Genomic DNA, 19,508 nt, shown 5'->3' on the forward strand with positions numbered 1-19,508 from the left:
AGATATCCAACAGGTACAGAGGATTTGTGTGAAGAATGGGAATTTTGTGCTTTTCAAGACAGTATTTTTTAGGTTTTGCATTTTACTGAAGATTCTTCAGAAAAGCTGAGTTAGCAGCTGATTTTGTCTGACAAATTACGTTCAGAATAATTAGAGTTTTCAGTAATTCAACTCCTGTATATTTATAAACCAAGATAAATAAGCAGCATGCAATCAGATAAATATGGCTCTACATGAATAATACTATACACTAACATTTGAATTATTCCAACACATAAGTAAGTATAGGGCCCAGTCCCTCATATAATGCTGTTACCTACCATCCTTTTTCAGACAAAATTCCCTAGACATCTTGTAATGCTGAAGAAGTTCTACTGAGCAAACATATATCTACATTAATAACATGCCTAAAGGTAGACTGGACAGGATTAGTGCCAAGTTATGAAGGTAGCTGAACTATATTCCTATTACACTGGCTTGAATAAAAAGCCTCAGCAAAGCAGCCAACAAACGTTTCCAAAACATTAAAGCATTCAAATTTTAAGCATCTGAGAAGCTAAATACAAAAGTCAGAATTATGTCACTACTAAACTCAGTTTAATTTCAGAGCCTTTCCTGAACTGAAATTTACATTTCTTAGCATATACTTTCAGTTCTTGGCATAAGCTTTAAATCATCTGGTATTCATGCATTTCAAAAATAGCAAAACTTGACCTTCTGACTGTGACATATTTTTAATACGAAAATTATTCACTTAATGGATTGACACAAATAATCACCAGAACATATACTGCCTGAATTCCGTACAAATTTATTCTCCAACTGTATTAAACTACAGAGAAAAAAAATACCACTGTCTTCAGTGGTTCTGCTTCTTAGTTCCTGACGTGTTCCATTGCTCTTCATCTTAGTACCTTTACATGTCCCTGTTCTCACACCTTTAGCTGTTTTTCAAACCTGCAGTGGCTTCCTGACACTGACTCCTCCCTGCAATTTGTATTATCAGAAAGACACCATAATTTGCCTCCCATTTAGTTTTGGAGGGAATCCTGTCTCTCCCCCATTTCTGCACATGCCATCCAAGGTATAACTAAATATATTCACAATGTGTAAAGTGCACCAGTAGATTCTAATCTATTCTTCTTTTTAAAATGTTCAGACACCGTAAGTTAATGAAAAGATAACTTGAAGAACAACACTTGCATTTGCATAACACCTTCCCCCATTCTTATGTATAAAAGTATTATTAAGCCATTATTCATTTTATTGCTGCATAGTTTTCCTCAGATGACCAGATCTCACTACTGCATTATGATTAGAGCTGCTCAAAACAGAAAAAAAAATATATTAATGGTAAAAATTCTCAAAGGAAGAAAAGCAATGACTATAAACAAATGAGAGTAAAGAGAAGGACAGAGTGACAAAGAACACATGAAAATAAATTTCTATGGTAGTTGCAATATAGGCAGAAATAATCAGATATCTATAAAAGGGAAGATTGTTTGATTCCCAATTTAACTGCATTTGAAAATTGTGAAGTTCACTCTGCAATGAGGCTTCTTGGTTGGGTCTTACTTGGAAGACAACCAGAAAAGTTCAGATAAAGTCTGAAGGATCTAGACAGAAAAAAAAAAAAATAGTGCAAACCTGTAGTTACACAGAAAATGGATAATAAGATAAAATACCAGGATAGAAAAAAAATGTAAAAGGGAAAGAATAAAATATTTGAAAATTACTTTCTAATATCAGCATAGCATTTCACTTTGTATTCAAAGCATAGGATGGGTTCATTCTCTGACAAGAAAGGGTTCCATCTCACTTGCCAGCACAATGCCATACGGAGATTTATTGCCAGCTACAGATACCAAATACCAACAGCAGAAATAAGTGAGTTTCTATCAATTTTGTAGTTATTCAGGACTGTTACAGGAAACCATTTATCTTTTCAGTAGTGAAAAGTTTCATTTAAAAAGTATGCTAAAATTGATGCTTTTTAGCTCTCAGAGCTGATCCTTTCCATGTACTTTTCTTTATTTCCATATCCATATGCTAATGATGCTCCTCATCACCTGATTCTTTGCATATGCTAAACACTCTACAAAAAATATTGCTCCTTATTCAAACTATCTCAAAGTTTAAAAGTTTAAGGAAGAAGGAAGTATTACCAGGCCCATTTTACACAGAAAAGTTAGGCAAAGATGCCTCCATTTGGGGAGAGAGGAGCCTTGCTTGTGGATTTAACTTTCAAGTCAAGATTTCTGGCATTCTGGATGAAATCCTACCCCCATCACATGCACCAGATTTTTATGTATGACATTACAGGTTAAAATAACATCATGCTTAAGGACTGAACTTTTTTGATGGCTTACTTGGTGGCCAAAATTCAGTGATCACAGCCCCAGGATAAAAGCCAGACATTTCTGTATCTCAATCTGCTGCCTTGATTTCAATAGAAAATGAAAATCTGAGCTGACTAACAGAAATTCTCCAGTTTTCCTTCATCCCCTTCCCCTTCCACAATGCTTTTTCATGGAAAGTTTCAGGGGGATGTCGGAATTCATTCCTACTTTTACTTTAAGATTGCATTGCAGTTGGTAATGAGAGGTGGAAGTCTGAAATGTGAAGTGAGTACTCAGATTTTTTTTGTATCATGCCATCCATATCATCATCTTTCTTGTTGTACTTTGATGAAGAAATTGCAGGAGATATTGTAAAAGGCACAGTGTGCATAGGGGGTAATAAATCTGCTGGGTGCAGATAGTCAATGGCTGCAAGTCATAATATAAAGCTTTACTCTTAGCCTCCTACCAGTTTTCATTATCAGGGAAAATTTCTATTAATGTAATCCGATAGCATCGTGTCCAAACAGCTCGGCAGTCACACATTTCATACAGCTGTCAGAAAATGATAGCCATTTAGCTTCAAGGTAAAGCTGAACTTCCAATGTTCCTGCTTTTTATCTTTGAAGCTTTGTTACTTTAGAAGATAATTATCTAATTTTGTGACCAATGATGTGTTCCCAACACATCAAATTTTAATACCCATACTACACGGATTTTTTTTTGTGTGGTTTGAAAATTAATGACTTGAAGATAGTTTGACACAAAATATTCAAAGTATATTGAATAGCCAAACATTAAAATGTGACCTAGAGGAATAATAGGAACACTACATGCTGTGGCCCTGACCAAGTTTTCATAATGCCTTCCAAACAGCATTTCCACAGCACTTTTACCTAACAGGCTACAGGTACTATGACTGCATAATTTTGATTCCTGCTTTTTAGGAAAGTGAGTCAAACACTTGTTTGTGTATAAATGCACAAAGAAGTCCCTTGACAGCTACTGCAGAATAAAGTAAAGACAATAAGACATAAAACCTTTGCCAGCTGACAAACTGTTTCTGTACAACACTAAGTTCGCTTAAGACACTGTGATTGATAAAGAGAGTAAAACAAATGGCTAATGAAGCAACTGGGACCTGAATGGTTTGGTTTAGCCCTAGAATAGAAATGAAATTCCTGTGTTACCATTACAAATTAAAAAGTCTTCTCCTGTTCATGCAATCGACTTAGTGGAAATTACTCCTGAGACTTTATAATTATGGGAGCAGTTACATATTCCTATTGTGAGGGGAAAAAAGCCCACCTGAATATCAAACAGAAGAGAATTCATTTAAAAAGCCTACAAAGTTACTGCGAAGTATTTTAAAAGCGTTGAGACCTGATGAAGCAACTAAAAAAATGGTAAAATATCATCTCTGACTGGGGCCTCAGAGAGGCCTGTCATGAGTGTTGTGCTTTTCCATGTCTATGAGGAGATTATGAAGATGATGAACCAATGCTATTTATGGAGGTGCACAGCTGGAGAAGTGACACACAGTAGTCAAACGGAAATGGAAACTTCCAGCTTAAGCAACTTCTTGTCCAGACCAGAGACAAATATTGCAACAAAAGGGGTTGTGGCACCACTGGCTGTCCTGGAAGGTTTTGAAGATCAGATTCAACACCCCAATGATTTAGCGCTTATTTCAGCATTGATCTCGCTTTGAGCAAGATTCCAAGTTAAAAGACCCTCTATATCTTCTTCCAGAATGAATTATTCCATGATTCCAGAAATTATGAAAATCTGAGATCCATAGTGAAAGACAGAAACACAGTTGTAGCGAGGGGGATAATTAGGGTTTGTTTCCAGAACCAGATTTGCCAAGTTATTAGTGGCGAACACAAAAGTCTGAGTTCTTAGAGTGCAATTAGAATTTTTAAATTCAGTATCACTGTATTTAAAACATTAATCAAAGGAGGTCTACTCAACTTGCACATTGCAGAGGAATGGTGTTAATGTAACACATAATCTGCCACCTGCACAAAATTCAGGAAAGTCTGAAAACACCAGATTTTGAGTACACCAAAGGAAAACATTTCATGAGACTACCACAAGCTCAAAAGCATCTTCCACCCTTTCCTAAAAACTCAGAGCAAAGCTTCAATAAGGAAACTACTTACTGTCAGTGATACATATAAACAAGCCAATTAATGAACACTCAACAGGACCCATCCATTAAATCCTGATATACTGAATTATAGATATACACTTTTCAGATTATATTCACAATATTATGAACTAGATTAGATCATCTTACAATTTTGTTTGTTAATGGACCTGAGAACAACTTTTTCCTTTATCTTGCACTTGTTAACTTTGGTGCTCTAAGATTTCACAATCTAGTTTGAAGGATAAATAACAAAAACTATCTGTAAGTGCTTCCTGTACTGTAAAATTATTTATGAGAACATTTGGCAACAGTCTCAGAAGAAAACATTTCTCTCTAGAAAATATGCCCATTTTAAAACAGAAAAATTAAAATATAAGATAAATAAGGTAGTTCAGAAAGAGAAAGAAAGGGAGAGAGACAAAGACAATAAAACATGTTGAATTAAGGAAAGTAAAAGCAAAACACAGGAGTAGGAGCAAGTGCTTAATAAAGAAAACACCTACTATATTAGAAATATCTTTGATTACCTTAATGAAGTGTATTAGTTTAATTTAGAGTTCTTTCAGGAATCTTGACAGACAGAAGAAAATGGTTAGAGACAGTAGCCTGTTAAACTCTCTTGATTAAGAGTCATTGCCAGAACCTGGATGCCTTGAAGCTCCACCCAGCCAACCAAACAGGCTCTACCTAAAGAAGCAAAACTTCAGCTTAAGGAAAACTCAGGAGTAAGAACAGTGAAGAACAAACTTTACCAAGTATCAAAAACTGTTGATGGCAAAGCACTAGAACTTCTGCCAGGTACAAAAAGAATAAACCAGGAGTTCACATCTGATTGTTTCCTTCTTTCTCATTGGGACATCACATTGTCTTACAAGCCCTAGTGAAGCTCCATTATCTTTGTACTTTATAGTTACACTTAACATAAGAACATGTCAGGAGATCCTGGAAAGCTAAACCTGTTGATGTCTTACCACGTGGGTGTTGGACTTGAAGTCCAACAAGATGTGATATGAGCAGTTTCCATCTTTATCCAACAAGTTGAGTCTAATATAGTTAATATATTTATTATTCTATAGTAAAAAGCCATATATTTTAATAAGATCATTTGATTCTGTGCTTATAAGGGGAAGGGAAAAGCAGTAAGCACTGCAAGCATTCAGCCAGCCTGGCCAACCTGTATAGCAATGACAACAGGGGTTTTATAACCTGTTTCTGCTCTGAAAGTTGAAGGACTCCCCAGCTATGCCTTAAGGAGAAAGAGGCATGAAGATTAACAGTGCATAGATACAGACAAAGAAGAAATACAATTACTGTCATTGCTTACAGTCCAAAATAAAAGATGTAGCTCAGCTTCCTACCATAAGGCAGTTCAGCAAGATCTACACAATGGCCAAAGTGCAAGAGTTCTGCCCTATTCCAGTGTTTTCCCTCAGTAATAAAAAAAAGAAAACAAATTGATAGTAGGAAAAAATTAATTATTGTATTTAAAGAGAGTTCTCATTCATCTACCGTGGATATAGAGAACACATTTATATTGCCATAGTTTCTTTCATTGCAGCATCTCTACACTCCCACATGAACAAGTCTTCCTCAACCAATCAGTCTCCTCCTTGTACCATCCTCAAAAACAGCTAGTTACCAACTACAACATAAGTAATTTCACCTGTAAAGTTCTGGGAGATCTGAGGGCAGGATATTTTCAGAAATTATCTGTCCCTGGAATTCATCACTTCTACCAAGACCGTTCCCAACTTCTCTCCAACTATGATTTTAAAAAAAGTGGGTTTGCACTGACTTCCTTTTCAAATACAAATTTTGCAGTGATTTGGTCATTCACTCTTAAGAAAGTACTTCAGCTTTACACAAATGAACTTGGCAGATACTAAAGAGGATCACAAAAACATCCATGTAATTTTGCAAAAACATTATGCATAGAAAAACCAAAATGGAGCTTCTCAAGAACAACATATTAATCAGAGTACTTCATTAAAACCTGTCAGTGAAGCTTCTACAGCAAACTAAAATACAGCCTACCCTATCAATATATAATTTGTGTTGTACAATGTGTAAGCACTTATTATCAGCAACAAAAAATTGTACCCTACAGAACAGTAATGACATTTGGAAGTGTAGAGTATTGATTAGCAGTTGCTTAAAAGTGAATCACCACTACACTACAGCATCTATTCATGGCTCTACATACTTCCACTAGCAAGATAATTTGCATGGAGACCAGCTCCTTTAACCTTGAAATGTAAGCATTTTCCAATACAGGATGTGAAAACAAACAACCATAAATGCATTAAGCAAGGGAATTAGCATTCGCTTCCTTTCAAGATCTGATGTTTTCCAGTTGGATTGTCCGCTCAATAATTTCCATATTAAAAGACATTACTGGAAGTGTAATGCATGCATCATAAACTTACTAAGGCCATCTCACATTTCTGTTACACACTAACAATAGAACATATTTCCTTCCAATAATACAAGTAAGAGGATCACACCCTGCTTGCAAAGCCCAGAAAGACAGAAAATACTGCAAAATAGAGAGTGCTGACAGCAGAAGAGCATGGATTCAGCATGGCTTAAACCAAGACTCTCCTTTTAGTTAAAGGGAAATATAAAACACGATGTTCGATATTCAGGCTGATTTAGACTGCATTTTAAAAACATTACCAATGCAAAAAAAAATTATTACTCCTGTCATAACATTCAAACAGGAGATGAGAGTATAAATCATTCAAGATGCAGTTCTAGCTTCACTGAAGGCAAAGAAAATTTTCCAATATCTTCAGAAAAAGCAGGACTTTATTACAAGAAAGGAGGAAAAGTTATTCTTTATTGTGGTGAGAGAGAGAACACAGTACTCCAAATTTGAGAGCACTGTGATCTTTTCCTCTACAGATCAACATACTATCTGAAAATTAGTATGGTACCCAGCAGGTTTTCCCACCAAATACATTAGTACCATATGAATGTGTTTGACTTTTTTATTCTTGAATAAAGAAAATTAAAATATCTATCCAGAAGAATTTACGTCTTTAAGTCTGCAGTTAACATTAAATACTTTAAACACACTGAAATGCTCTGTGACTAGTTTGACACGGAAAATAATCTTGTCATTCACACAGCCCAAAGATCTGTAGGAATTAAAGTGGATGGAGGTTCAAGCTCTGGAAGTTCCAAAACATCATTTGCACTAATCACCAGAATTACACCAGTTTAAGATTCTCAGATGCCTATTTCTTTATTTTCTAAGGTTTGATTTTAATTCAGTGCTAGGAGACACATTTTACACAACACAGACTTCAGGATTTTGAATTATAACAAATTAATTCCAAATAGAGCTTTTGGTAAAGCTCCATATCATTTACCTGGCCGGTGGGATTTTACATTTGGGCTTTGGGGAACTATTGGTTTTGGTTGATGGGGGAAGGGAGTTATTGCTGTTGGTTTGGGTGGTTTTGCAGGGGAGGGTGGTATTTGTTTTGGTGGTCAGAGTTTTTTTATCATTTTTTGAATTACAGTCATATGTCTACAGATCTTTTTATGATTTTTCTCTTATTTTTTGATAGGAAAAAAACAGTATTACTTTTGCAGTTTTAAAATTGCTCAGCTGGCAGAAGTTTGAATTGATACCCAAGAAGTCAGTCCCTGTCTCTCCTTTAAATTGCATGTTTCAATCCTACTGACCCCTTCCTTCAAAGCAGTAGTTGCAGTGTCTTGAGCAAAGAAACAGCCTACAAAGACCAAAACCCACGTACAGCTGAATAAAAGAAAGGCAATTAATGTCAAGATAATTGGACTAAACTTCTCTAAGAATTTAAGTCACCATTATACGGTTTAGAACTAAAGATAGATGTACTGTATGAATCAGATTCACCAGCTGAATGCTAATTGATCTAAATCACCCCATTACGTTAGTTTTGCACTGGCATTTCCACAGTTGTAAGAAACTCTCGAGATACAGCAGCACATCCAGTCAGTGAGATAAAATGCAATTCTGCATCTTTAAAAGTAGCAATGCTCTCCTGATGGAAAAACCTGCTTTGAGAACACACAATGATTTGAGAACTCCCAACACAATGAAGAATCTGTTGAAAGGAGCAGGCAGATGCAGACTCCAGACTGCTTCAGACCAAAGCAGCCAGTGCTTACATAACAGGGGAGGCTCCGTGAGACGACTTACATAAGGAAAATCTGAGAGCCCTAAACAAGCCTATCATCATTAAGAAACCTTCCTGGCAGAACCAAAAAATAAAGGGTGTTTTCAGTCAGAAACTGTTCCTACATCGACAATAAAATAATATTGACTGTTCAGGACAAAAAAAATAAATCAAGAATTATCAAAGCTCTGAATACTTAGGGGGGGAGGGGGGAAAATGTAGTCTCCTCAAAAGGAACCTGAGAAAGCATAGACTGTGCTGCATGTTCAGAGAAACAGACACTGCTCTGACTTTAGAAAAGCTTTACTGTATAACAACGATTATTTTTAACATTAACAGAAGGCACATTACCTGCATTTTATGCTTTCATGTTATTATTGCTATTATTTTGCAACAGTGTGGCACTGAAAACACATTATTATCATGGACACTGTAACGTGAACAGTAGCATTCCCCAAAGTCTGTTTTTCCAAAACTCTAATCATAGCAGGTGAAGTGAAGATCTCTCTGGCACCTAAGCCTCGCTTTGCATCCTAATATATGAAGCCTGGCTTTGCCAGTGGGCTGTGCTCCCTCATTTAGTCCAGGACTCGCTAAACACAGAGTGTTTATGAAAGGAATGTGAAAAAGTGTCAAGATTCAAATAAGGCACATGTCTTTTGAGAGTCTAAGGAGGATAAAAAGCACCTAAGAAACAAAATCTGAGTCAATTTTTACCCCCAGTAGTATTTTCTGAGGTGAAGAGCGTGAATATCTCTACAGCACCAAGAAGCTTCTTGTGCACTGCCAAATCTATATGACAACTGTAAAACCTCCAGAAATCAAGCAAATTAAGAATAATACCATCCTATTTCCTCCTGTGTGTTTTTATTGTGCACTCAGTGGTCTTCCATCTCTTTAAAAGCAAGGAGTAGAACACATTTAAGTGCTAATTTTGCTTAAAAGCTCATAATAATTGGTGAAGTTATTTACTGAACTATTATTATCATTTTCTGAGCTACCTGCAGCGTCTGTATTTCAACTAAAGTCAATTTTGGAAAAATCATATAACTCAGTTACTTTTAGGAGGCAGAACAACATACTTGGATAAGATTATCATAATGAATAAAATAATGAAGCATTCAATTAAGATAAGGTAAGCAGTTCGGGTTTTTTCTAGAATAGTTTCAAAAAGCAACAAAAGTATTCTTACGCATCTTTTATAAACTCAAGAGGTGTTTATAAACTCATTTGATGTTCACAGTACAGCAAGACTTCAGAATTGTCACAACTAAATCAATATTCACAGCTATAACCTGGCAAATTTTTGCTTTACTGAGTATCTCATAACTTCATTTGCTCAATAAAATTTTAGTATGGGTCAACTGACTCTTAATGTGCAAAGCATTTGGGCAGTAGAGACTGTCAGTCATGTCTCGATTTCAAGTGTATCACTCTGAAAGTAGTGCTCACCATGTATGCTGACAAAATGAATTAAGTAACCTTTACATTAATTTTTCATTTAGCAAGCCTTTATTAAACTAAATGGTACTCCAAAGCAGCTGGCTATTGAGAAATCTATACTGCCCAGAGCCATAATCATACATACATTTGATATCTTCACTTGTTTAATGATGCTTAATTCATAATCAGGAAATGTGGATTTCTCCAGCAATATCAGAAGTCTCACTGCTTCTGAAAGTGGAATCTTGACTTTAAAATGACATGGACTCTGATCACCCAGAGCCCACAGTAAACACCAAAGAGATTCTTCTTGCCTGGCTAGTGGGGACAGAGAGGGTGGAAAAAAAAGGCATTTGCATTTACAGCCCTCCTGTGCTATCACCTCCTTAGCTCTTATGACAACTTCTGTCACTGACTTAGCATGTTGAAAACGCTTGCAAATCATGAAGTTTGGTATGGTTTACGAGCTTACAGAAGAAATATAAGTCAGAACAATACAAGAAATACATGTTTAAGTCATCTGTCGTCCAGGCTCATTTGCCACGACCACCAGCAGGAAATAGCAAGCTTAAACAAACAGAGATGCTTGGAATTCTAAATAAAAATAAAAAGCAACAGAGATCTTATAAAAATTACTGTAACCAGAAGAGAAAAAGAAGAAAAAAAAAAAAACAGATGATGTGACAGAGGAATAAAAATGCTCTAAATACCTGCCAAACATGCATTTTGTCTTTTTCATTCAACAGTGAAATATCATAACAAAAGCAAGAAACAAAAGCAAAATAGCTTGTAATGAATATACACTGTCCACCTTCAAAAACAGGAGCACAGGGTTGTTAGTGAAACAGAAAGAATGCTGATGAAAAGGTAAAATGAATAGCTTCCAATTACCTTTAGTTATAACAACCAATAGGAAGCAATCTTACTACTTCAGAGGGGAAAAAAAACATTACAGAAGGGATGGCAGCAATATCTACCATGAGGAAGAGAAGAACAATTAAGGATCTCACTCTGATTCTTCGTGGATTTTAGCAAGATTGTAAAACGCAGTATATTCCATATACACCATATTCTTCTAGGAAATGTTGGGCTATCTGTATTTGGTAGGTTTAATTTTTAAAGTCATTTTTTTTACACAAAAATGGCTGTGCATGGAACAGTTCCAAAGTTAAATAAAGATACTTGTTTGTTATGGCCCAATAAAAAAATTAAAGCCTTTTAATAATACCTTAGTAGAAACTAACCAACACTGAAAGATCCATCTGCTTTTAAATTAAGGGTGTTCGTACAAAACCGTGACAATGTAAGACTACACAGACTTTAAAGAATGTGAGATAGAAGTATAATAAATATTGACTGTCCAGATTTTCAGAATAAAAGGAAAGTTAGCCCAACATGCTGAAGTGAAGCCATTTAAAGGCCCTGAAAGGCACTAAGAGACCTCGAATATTTTTGTTCTTAATAGCTCCATATTTTAGCTTAGTAAAATTCATATTTTACAGTCCTGGGTACACAACTCTGAAAAGACAGATACTGCTAAGGAACTCATATGCCTTTGGCAATTAAGTTAGTTGCCTTAAATGTGTTAAAATGATAGCACAAGCTTTTTATTTCAGCTGCTACATATACTGTCTGTTACATAATTTCACACATATATAAGCCTTTCAAAATAAATGCTACAAGCTCAAGGAATAATTTCCTTCGAAATCAGACAAAAAATAAAATTAGTGGTACTCAGAATTAAAAATCATGTCTACAAAAAATCAGCAGAAATATATGTGTTGACTGAGTGCTCTAATCAGTGAACGTCTCAATGTTTTTCCATTTACATATTGCATTTCGAGGATCACATATTCAGTGCCTCAAAATCACAGTCTTATTTTAAACATATTCCTCTTGGTCTCATATTTTTTCAGCAACTGTGGTAAAAATAAATCATCTATAATACAGAACTTTACTATAGGTTGCATATTTAAATTAGAGTAGACACAGTCCTTGATATACCTAATACTCAAATCTGCTTTTTCATTACCCTCTGCCCCAATTACGTGGACTTATACCAATTTCTCAAGTTTTTGCAATACTTCACCAGCTTATTACCCAGCTGTGCAGCTGAGCAAGAAGATAACCACATTCATTCCCCTTATCTGTAATGATGTAATACATCCCAGCACTGGGTTGAGATGATTGGGGGAATAATGGGATTGTAAAAACTGCAGAGATGACAAACAACAGTGCAGCCGCCTTCTCCCTGATACAGAGGATTGCGAACAAGCAGCACAGAGTGAAATAACACAAGATGCACTAATTCTGTTCCTTGAATGAAGTTAATATTTTTCATAAGAAACAGCTGTTTCTGCACAGAAACATCATCATCACAATGCAGCAACCAGATTAAATACCTGCAACCCGGGCTGAAGCCCAGGCTTCAAGAAATAAAAGTGTCGGAGTTTACTTTCTAATGATGAAAAAAAAAAAAAAAAAAAGAAGTCATCCAAACTGAAAAATATCAGTTTAACCAAGGACTCCACAGATAGTGCAGTGCAATGTAAGAGTCATCAGGGACTAGTATGCAATACAAAAATAGATCTTGGACAAAAGCACGTACAGCACTGCTTTCCTAATCATTAAAAAAATTAAATCTGCCTCCATTTTCTCTGTTAAAACCTTCCTTATTACAGCTGAAGAAATCCTTACCTTCTGCAGGAGCTGGGAACCTGAGTATTTGGCTGCAATAGATTTGATCTCTCCACCAAATGCTGAGGCCCAGAGCTTTACACTGTGAAGAAAAAAAAGACAGGAAGAAATGTAATACACATGTCATAGCAAAGCAACCCAGACTGTAACAGCTTCAGCTGCACTCACAAGGATCCCAGCAATTTTGCATTAGTGAGCTCACTAAGGAACCCAAGCAGAGCAAAAGATCAGTGAAGCTGCTCAAGTATAAGCACAAAGTAGACACTGTGCTAAGGTAAGGCCTCTGATATGAAACTACCAACCTGCACTGTTAAAACTTAAAGAATCAACTTGTACAGAAACATGCTTTGGCACAACATAACATACATCCATTGAAAGGAAAGCAGCAGATAAAATGGCAAAACGTTTATCTGAATGATAAATTCCCACAAGAGAAAGAGTTAACAGCATCAACTTCAGTAAATACAAGCATTTAAGACTCTGTGGCCACATACTCCACAACACACGCTCCTACAATAAAAATCAAAGTAGTGCTGAGCGCCTTAGAGACTCCCACTTTAAACACAGCTCACAGGGGAGCAAAGATGCCCTGAACAGTCAAACATCTGCAATACAAAAACATAAGAACTTGAGCAGTCAAGTTCTTATCCTTGAACATGGTCCTGAGAGGAATAGCATGAAAGCACTTACACAGACAAGGGGATCTGCTGCTCCGATCCAACCACATCCACTAAGGCTGTGTTAAAAGCTGTCCAGAAGATAAAGAAAACCCCCCCAAAAGCCCGAAGAAGATTCAGATTTTCTGCCATTGTGCCTCTCTGTGCCTGGAAGGATTTGGGGAAATTCGAGTGAACCTGAGTTCAGCAGCAGTAGGGTTTTGCTTCTACAGCCTCTTTCCCCACTCTTGCCCCCTCCACTAGAACAACACTGGAGAACAATCACAGCTCCATCCTCATCCCTCCAAAGGATGACCCTGTGTAATGGAAGGAGTGGACCAGAAGCAAAGCTCTAGTGACTTGAAAACTATTGTGTCCCTGGTAACAGCAAAGCGTTTTCCAGCACTACTGCAGCCACTTGCATGTAGTTCTTTACAACTCCGCAGTCAGCAGTGTGCTGAAGTTACTTCAGTGACCTACTGCTGCTCCAAAGTGCCCTTAGCAGCAAGAAAGCAGACTATTGATTCCAACTGGGGAGGCTGTCTTCTTGCAATTACTGCTCACTTCGCAAATGGAAAGCTGCCTAGAGTTCTTCTCCTTTCCCGCGCCGATAACCTCCAGCCTTCATCCCAGATCAAGTCAGCCAGTGCATTGGATCAGTGGAGCAGGAGCAGCAGCCTTTTAACGGGATAGCGCGGAGACAGAGAGGCAGGCACAGGAGGAGCTGGACCAGAGGGAGGGTGCCTCTGTACGGCAAAAGCAGAGAAAGTCTGGAGGAGCGGAAAGTGTAGTTGAGCCCTTCCAGGAAGGCGAGAAGAGAGCGCTGCACATTGCCGGGGGCTGAGCCAGGGAGGGCTCGGCAGGGCTGGCAGGGGCGGGGGGTGGGGGCCGTGCACACCCACCGGAGACCCGGCCAATTCAGGCAGGGCACCGCTGCGTGACAAGCATCTGTCTGTCACACAGCCCGGAGAGGCGAAGGATGGCCGGAGCTCAGCCCTTGCACTGCCGGGAGCGCGGAGCATCCCGGCCGCGGCGCCGCACCGAGGGCGCAGGCAGGCGGAGGGAGGAGAGCAGCGGTCCCCGCCGAGGTAGCATCGCCGAGGAGCGGGAGCGGCGGGTTCCCGGAGCGAGCCCCGGGTCTAGGTCAGGCTCGCACATTTAATTGAGTCATATATGTATAGCACGTCCTTGTGCATAAAGGCACGTTTTGCTGCTTCCTCCCACGCCGGAGCGCCGCAGCGAGTCACTATCCGAGAGATCCCGACTAGCGAAGGCTTATGAATGAAAAGAAATGCAGCATAAGTAAATCAATGCGGGCTGACTCCAGCCTATGAATAAATTATTAATTTGTGCTCATAGAAGAATCCTCTTGATATAGCAAATATAAGATTACAAGCTCCTCCACTGAGAGCGCAGTGTGGGGATCAGAAGGGATTGGTCCAGGTCTTTTTGTTGTTGCGTTTTAAAATCTACCCTCCCTCCTTTTGCTTTTATTCTTCTCCCTCTGCTTTTTACTCACCTTCTTCTCCACTAAATGCACAGATTTAAAATAGCAATGAACTTTAATGTAAATAAGTACGGCAAGACCTGAAGATGGTCTGAGCGTGGGCTGAGTCATCCTTGCATCACACAATATAGCTCGTGTCCGCTCTAGAATTCTAGTTTCTCCTCTCTGTAGTTAGAATTAACACCTCAAAATATTCACTCTGCCTTTCTATACCGTTCTTGTCTTGTTTAACATTTTCTGTCTTGAAGCTCAAAATGTAGTACCTGTATTTTTTTCCACATTAGCATTTCTAAGAGCAGTGAACAGTTTGCTTTAAATATCAAAACCTCTATTCAACACCTGGCTGACAAAAGCGTTCTCATTTCTCAGAAGACACTAGGAGTTTAAAGACAGAAAGACCATCTTATGGGAACTGTGTAGAGCAGAGTAGCACAGTACCTTGCAACTTTTACCACCCACCAGCCATCCCCACCAGGAACAGTAAATAGATCATATTTCTCTCTGTACTATTACCTTCATACAAAGGCAATAAAGCAAATTTTGTTAAAAGTGGTATTTATTTTGTGTATTACTCAATTTTGAAAGAGCTATTATTATCTGTGCTGTTACTGTGGACTTTCTCAGCAGTGTTTTAAACATGCTGCCATGTCACCAGGTGTTCAGCTTACCTACAGGCAGCAAGGTAAAAATGCACATGGCTGACTAACAGTATATAATAAATTATGTGCCCCTTTGAACATATTACATAAACAATAGTATCTTTTCAAGCTAAGAACTAAACAGGAATGGTGGATTGCCTCAATATTTGTGCTGTTTAGCTCTTTTTACATGCTAAACAATGTCAGGAAAGAAATTCTAAGGCTCATCTTGTGAGACTTAAACTGTTTTTACATTAACACACATCCTTATCTGCTTCAAGTCAACACAGTGCCCTGGTGACAAGTAACAGCTAGCTTCATTTTTCAAAGAACTACTGGAAGCCCTAGAAACTTTTTGAAAGCACATACAAGGTGCCTGCATTCAACAGGCCTGAGAAATTTAAAATGCATTAAACCTGCCACTAATCATTGGCAAGAAAAGGTGATAAAGTCACTTGTCAGACCTTGACTTTATTTACATCTATCATACATTCAATACGATATCAGATCTACAGTTTATTAATTTGGTGTGTGTGTAACTGGACATTCACATCTGTTTAATACTGAAATCCTGTATATACTACTGCTAGTCTAAGGAAAAAAATTCACTCGAAAAAGAAATTTTTGCTTGATAGCACAAGCATGTCCACCTTCTTTTTTGTTAACAAACATTTGTGTGCACTATACCATAGAGTGCTTTCAGCATCTTTCATTAATGCACACTGGTTATGCCCGTGCAGCAAATCAGTTCTTCTCGATAATTCAGTGAACGGGAAGCAAGGCTGTACCATAACACACAAACCACTGGAAGTGGCACCACACTGTCACACTATTGCATCCTGGCCTGACCACTACTGACTATTCCTAATATGCAGATCACTGCAGTCTTGACAGACAGTTTAAAATTTTTGTCAGCATTTTCCCCACACTGTTCTCACAAGGATGCAAGAAACCCTCCCTAAGTGGGTTTTCATAAGGAAGGACCAAGGAAAACATAGAAAAAATAAGTGATAAGTTCTGCTGAAGGGTTTCAGTCCTTTATACTGGGGATAGAGCAGTGTGCTTCATTATTCAGTGCAGCCTTATGACGTCCAGGAGCAAAAGCAGCAGAAAGCTAAGTTTCAAAGAAGCATAGTAATGAATTTATCTTTTGGAAGTAATGTAGCATTTCTATCGTGTCCTTATGCTGTAATAGATAACTGCTAAATCTGGAATTATGGCTGATCCCACTAAAAAAATGTATGTACAAATGACTGGCCAGAGAAGGAAAATGTTTATGCTCAAAGCAAATTTATATTCTGAAACCAAAGTGCATCTTCGCAGTAAGTTCAGGTGAGTTACTTATGTGGCAGTGGTCTCAGAAGCAGAGCTCCCCATACAAGTGTATTAAGTTGGATTGCTCTGCTCCTGGTCCCCCATTTTTAAGGGATAAAAATGGCATCTAATTTCCTACTGTCTTTGATGATCAAGCACAATGGTGCATTTTAGTATCTCACGGATAATGAAAGAAGCTGTTTTCCCCATGAAAGCAGAAAGAAAATCTGGACATGTGAATCAATGTTATAATAGAAAGTCACAGACATGGTCAGAGAAACTTGATGAATTCCCAAAGGTTCTTCAGAGGACCACATTTGGGAAAATAACCAAGGGATTTGGTGTGGAGGGGGAAACAAAAAAAAGCAAACAAACCAACCCACTCCAAACACCAAAAAATACCCACAAACAAACAAAAAATCCAGGTCAAAGGCAATATGTAATATGAGACACAAAGCCTTTGACACAAAGGCTGAAGTAGGAAATACAGACCCAGGGAAATACACACAGTAACTACCTGATGAATTAATCCCATTGTTCTTTCCTCTGTCTATCTTAGATATATTGACACTTTCAAAAGAGTGCAGAAGCAGGGTCCCATTTGCATCATCAGAGCATACTTTGAGGTGTGTGATTAGACACGTATCAGGCCCTTATAAAAGTCAGTCGAGAGGCATAGAGAGAAAAGAACATATGGTGAAGGGGAGAAGAGTAGGAGGAAACGATATAATTAACACAAATGTTTATTGTATTTCTTTTTTCAGATGCTTATCTACAATGAGTTCTAAATAGAAGTAATAATGCAGAAGGCTAAAGTACTAAAAACCTTGCTGAAGATGTAAGCCATCTCTACTGGAAGTTAATTTTTTAAAAGAATACAAGAAAGGAAATACGTCAGTTTGTCTATATTCTATACATATTAGAAAACTCAGATACTGCAAAAATAGGAGAGTTCTAACTACTCTGCATGGTGTGGTGTTAATACTTGCTATGTACTGTATTCCTCTGCAATTCTAAATACTAAGATTATAGTCCTCAGATGTATTCTACATAATGATTTTTTTTTGGGGGGGGGGGGGGGTAAGAGATTAAAATGGCCCTTCTTCCCCTTTTCGGAAATACCTCTCTTGAAACATTCTCCCTTAAAGAAAGGCACTGGGAGGGTAAAAAAGAGGAAGTGAAGGGATATAGCCACCCCATGCAATGAACAATTTAATAGAATGTCCTGTATGCAACTTTCCCTTACTTTTCTGCAAATATAATGTTTCACATACACATGGAAAATGGTAAAAGGAAAAGAGGGGGATAGTGAAAGTGATCTCAGCTTTGCGAAGCTTGAGATTGTCAGATGAAAGGCAAAAGCTGAAGGTTCTGAATTTATTATTTGGAAACAACTCAGTGGTGGAAGGATTCATCAAGCACTGTTTGCATGCTGTGAGAACACAGGCTCACTTGTTTCAAGCAATCTGTACATCTGAGAAAGGGAAAGAGACTGCACATTAGGCCTGTTCTATAGAGATTTAACATATGTACACATATTCTTAGAATTTTATAAAGGTTCCACGTGTATAAATCTAAGTGTTTCACTGGTGTGGAAATGCCTACTTATTGACCGATTCCAACCCACTTACAACAAAGATTGAGGTCAAGCAGCATCACTCACTGGATTAAATGAACACAATTCCACATAATGGGCATTGTCTTGTAGAAATAAAAATGCTGCAAAAATTCCAAACCACATCAGTATTTTGTATGCAACTTTACAATATTATCATCTTATTTGTATATACTGTTCAGGTCAAATCAAGCACTAACATTTCATTCATGAGAATATTAAGGGCATATACAACCTATGTTTCTGAAGATGTTTAAAAATACTGGCTGCGCTCAGAATTGGTAGGAGGCGAGTACAGCATTTTAGGTTACTGTCACGTTATCTTTAGCACACTTCAACACCAAATAAACCTCACAGTTTGCCACTAACCCCCAAGGAACCCGTGGTTAATTTAGCTTCTACAAAGCCTATGATCAGCTGGCTTTCGCATCTCCACAAGGAGTTAAAATGCAAAAGAGCAAAGCATTATCACATCCCAGCCTATGAGAGCTCACACTGCATGGCAAGCTAGAATGCTTTAAGCTAATTATGTTTATAGCTAACCAAATCCAATTTCAGCAGTCCACTGTAGCTCTAGTCTGTTAGTGCCATTTTACATAAGCTTCATTTATTTTGAATTTTCAACTATTAAGACAAAGTCTACAGTTAGTTTCTTTTGAGTGTTTCATGCTAGGAAGCGAACTCTTCTCTAAGCAAATAAATTACCTTTTTACTACCAAAGTTAGTGCTAGGTTGCAAATGTTAATGCTTTCAAATGCATTCAAAATGCTTGAAAACTGAAGATAGGACTTAAAAATGAGAAACTGTAATTAAGAGCTCTAACATAATGGACAGAATACTATGGAAACAAGCCTACCTAGCATTCTTTCTCTGATGATAAAAAAATGAAGACTAGAGGTTGCAACATATTTAAGTGCTAATCTATTACTGTCTACACACGAATGAGCCTCTAGACATATCTATAATGGCCTGTAAATG

The 19,508-nt window shown here is 37.7% G+C and overlaps 1 protein-coding gene across 5 annotated transcripts in view; it reads right to left on the reverse strand.

The window, feature by feature from the left end:
* Positions 1 to 15,426, reverse strand: part of CACNA2D3 (calcium voltage-gated channel auxiliary subunit alpha2delta 3) — a 405,672-nt gene extending 390,246 nt beyond the window's left edge. For all 5 annotated transcript variants that reach the window (XR_010433489.1, XM_064667663.1, XM_064667662.1 and 2 more), the window contains exons 1-2: positions 13,491 to 15,426; positions 12,801 to 12,882 (exon numbers count right to left, since the gene is read on the reverse strand). Coding sequence is in view for 4 of the 5 variants with exons in the window: in XM_064667663.1 (XP_064523733.1) it covers positions 12,801 to 12,882; positions 13,491 to 13,609 (201 nt within the window). In the remaining variant the exon portion in view is untranslated. The remainder of the gene's footprint in view (positions 1 to 12,800; positions 12,883 to 13,490) is intronic.
* Positions 15,427 to 19,508: the final 4,082 nt, after the last annotated feature.

Source organism: Pseudopipra pipra, chromosome 11 (genome assembly GCF_036250125.1).
Source record: "Pseudopipra pipra isolate bDixPip1 chromosome 11, bDixPip1.hap1, whole genome shotgun sequence".
NCBI classification, from domain to species: domain Eukaryota; kingdom Metazoa; phylum Chordata; class Aves; order Passeriformes; family Pipridae; genus Pseudopipra; species Pseudopipra pipra.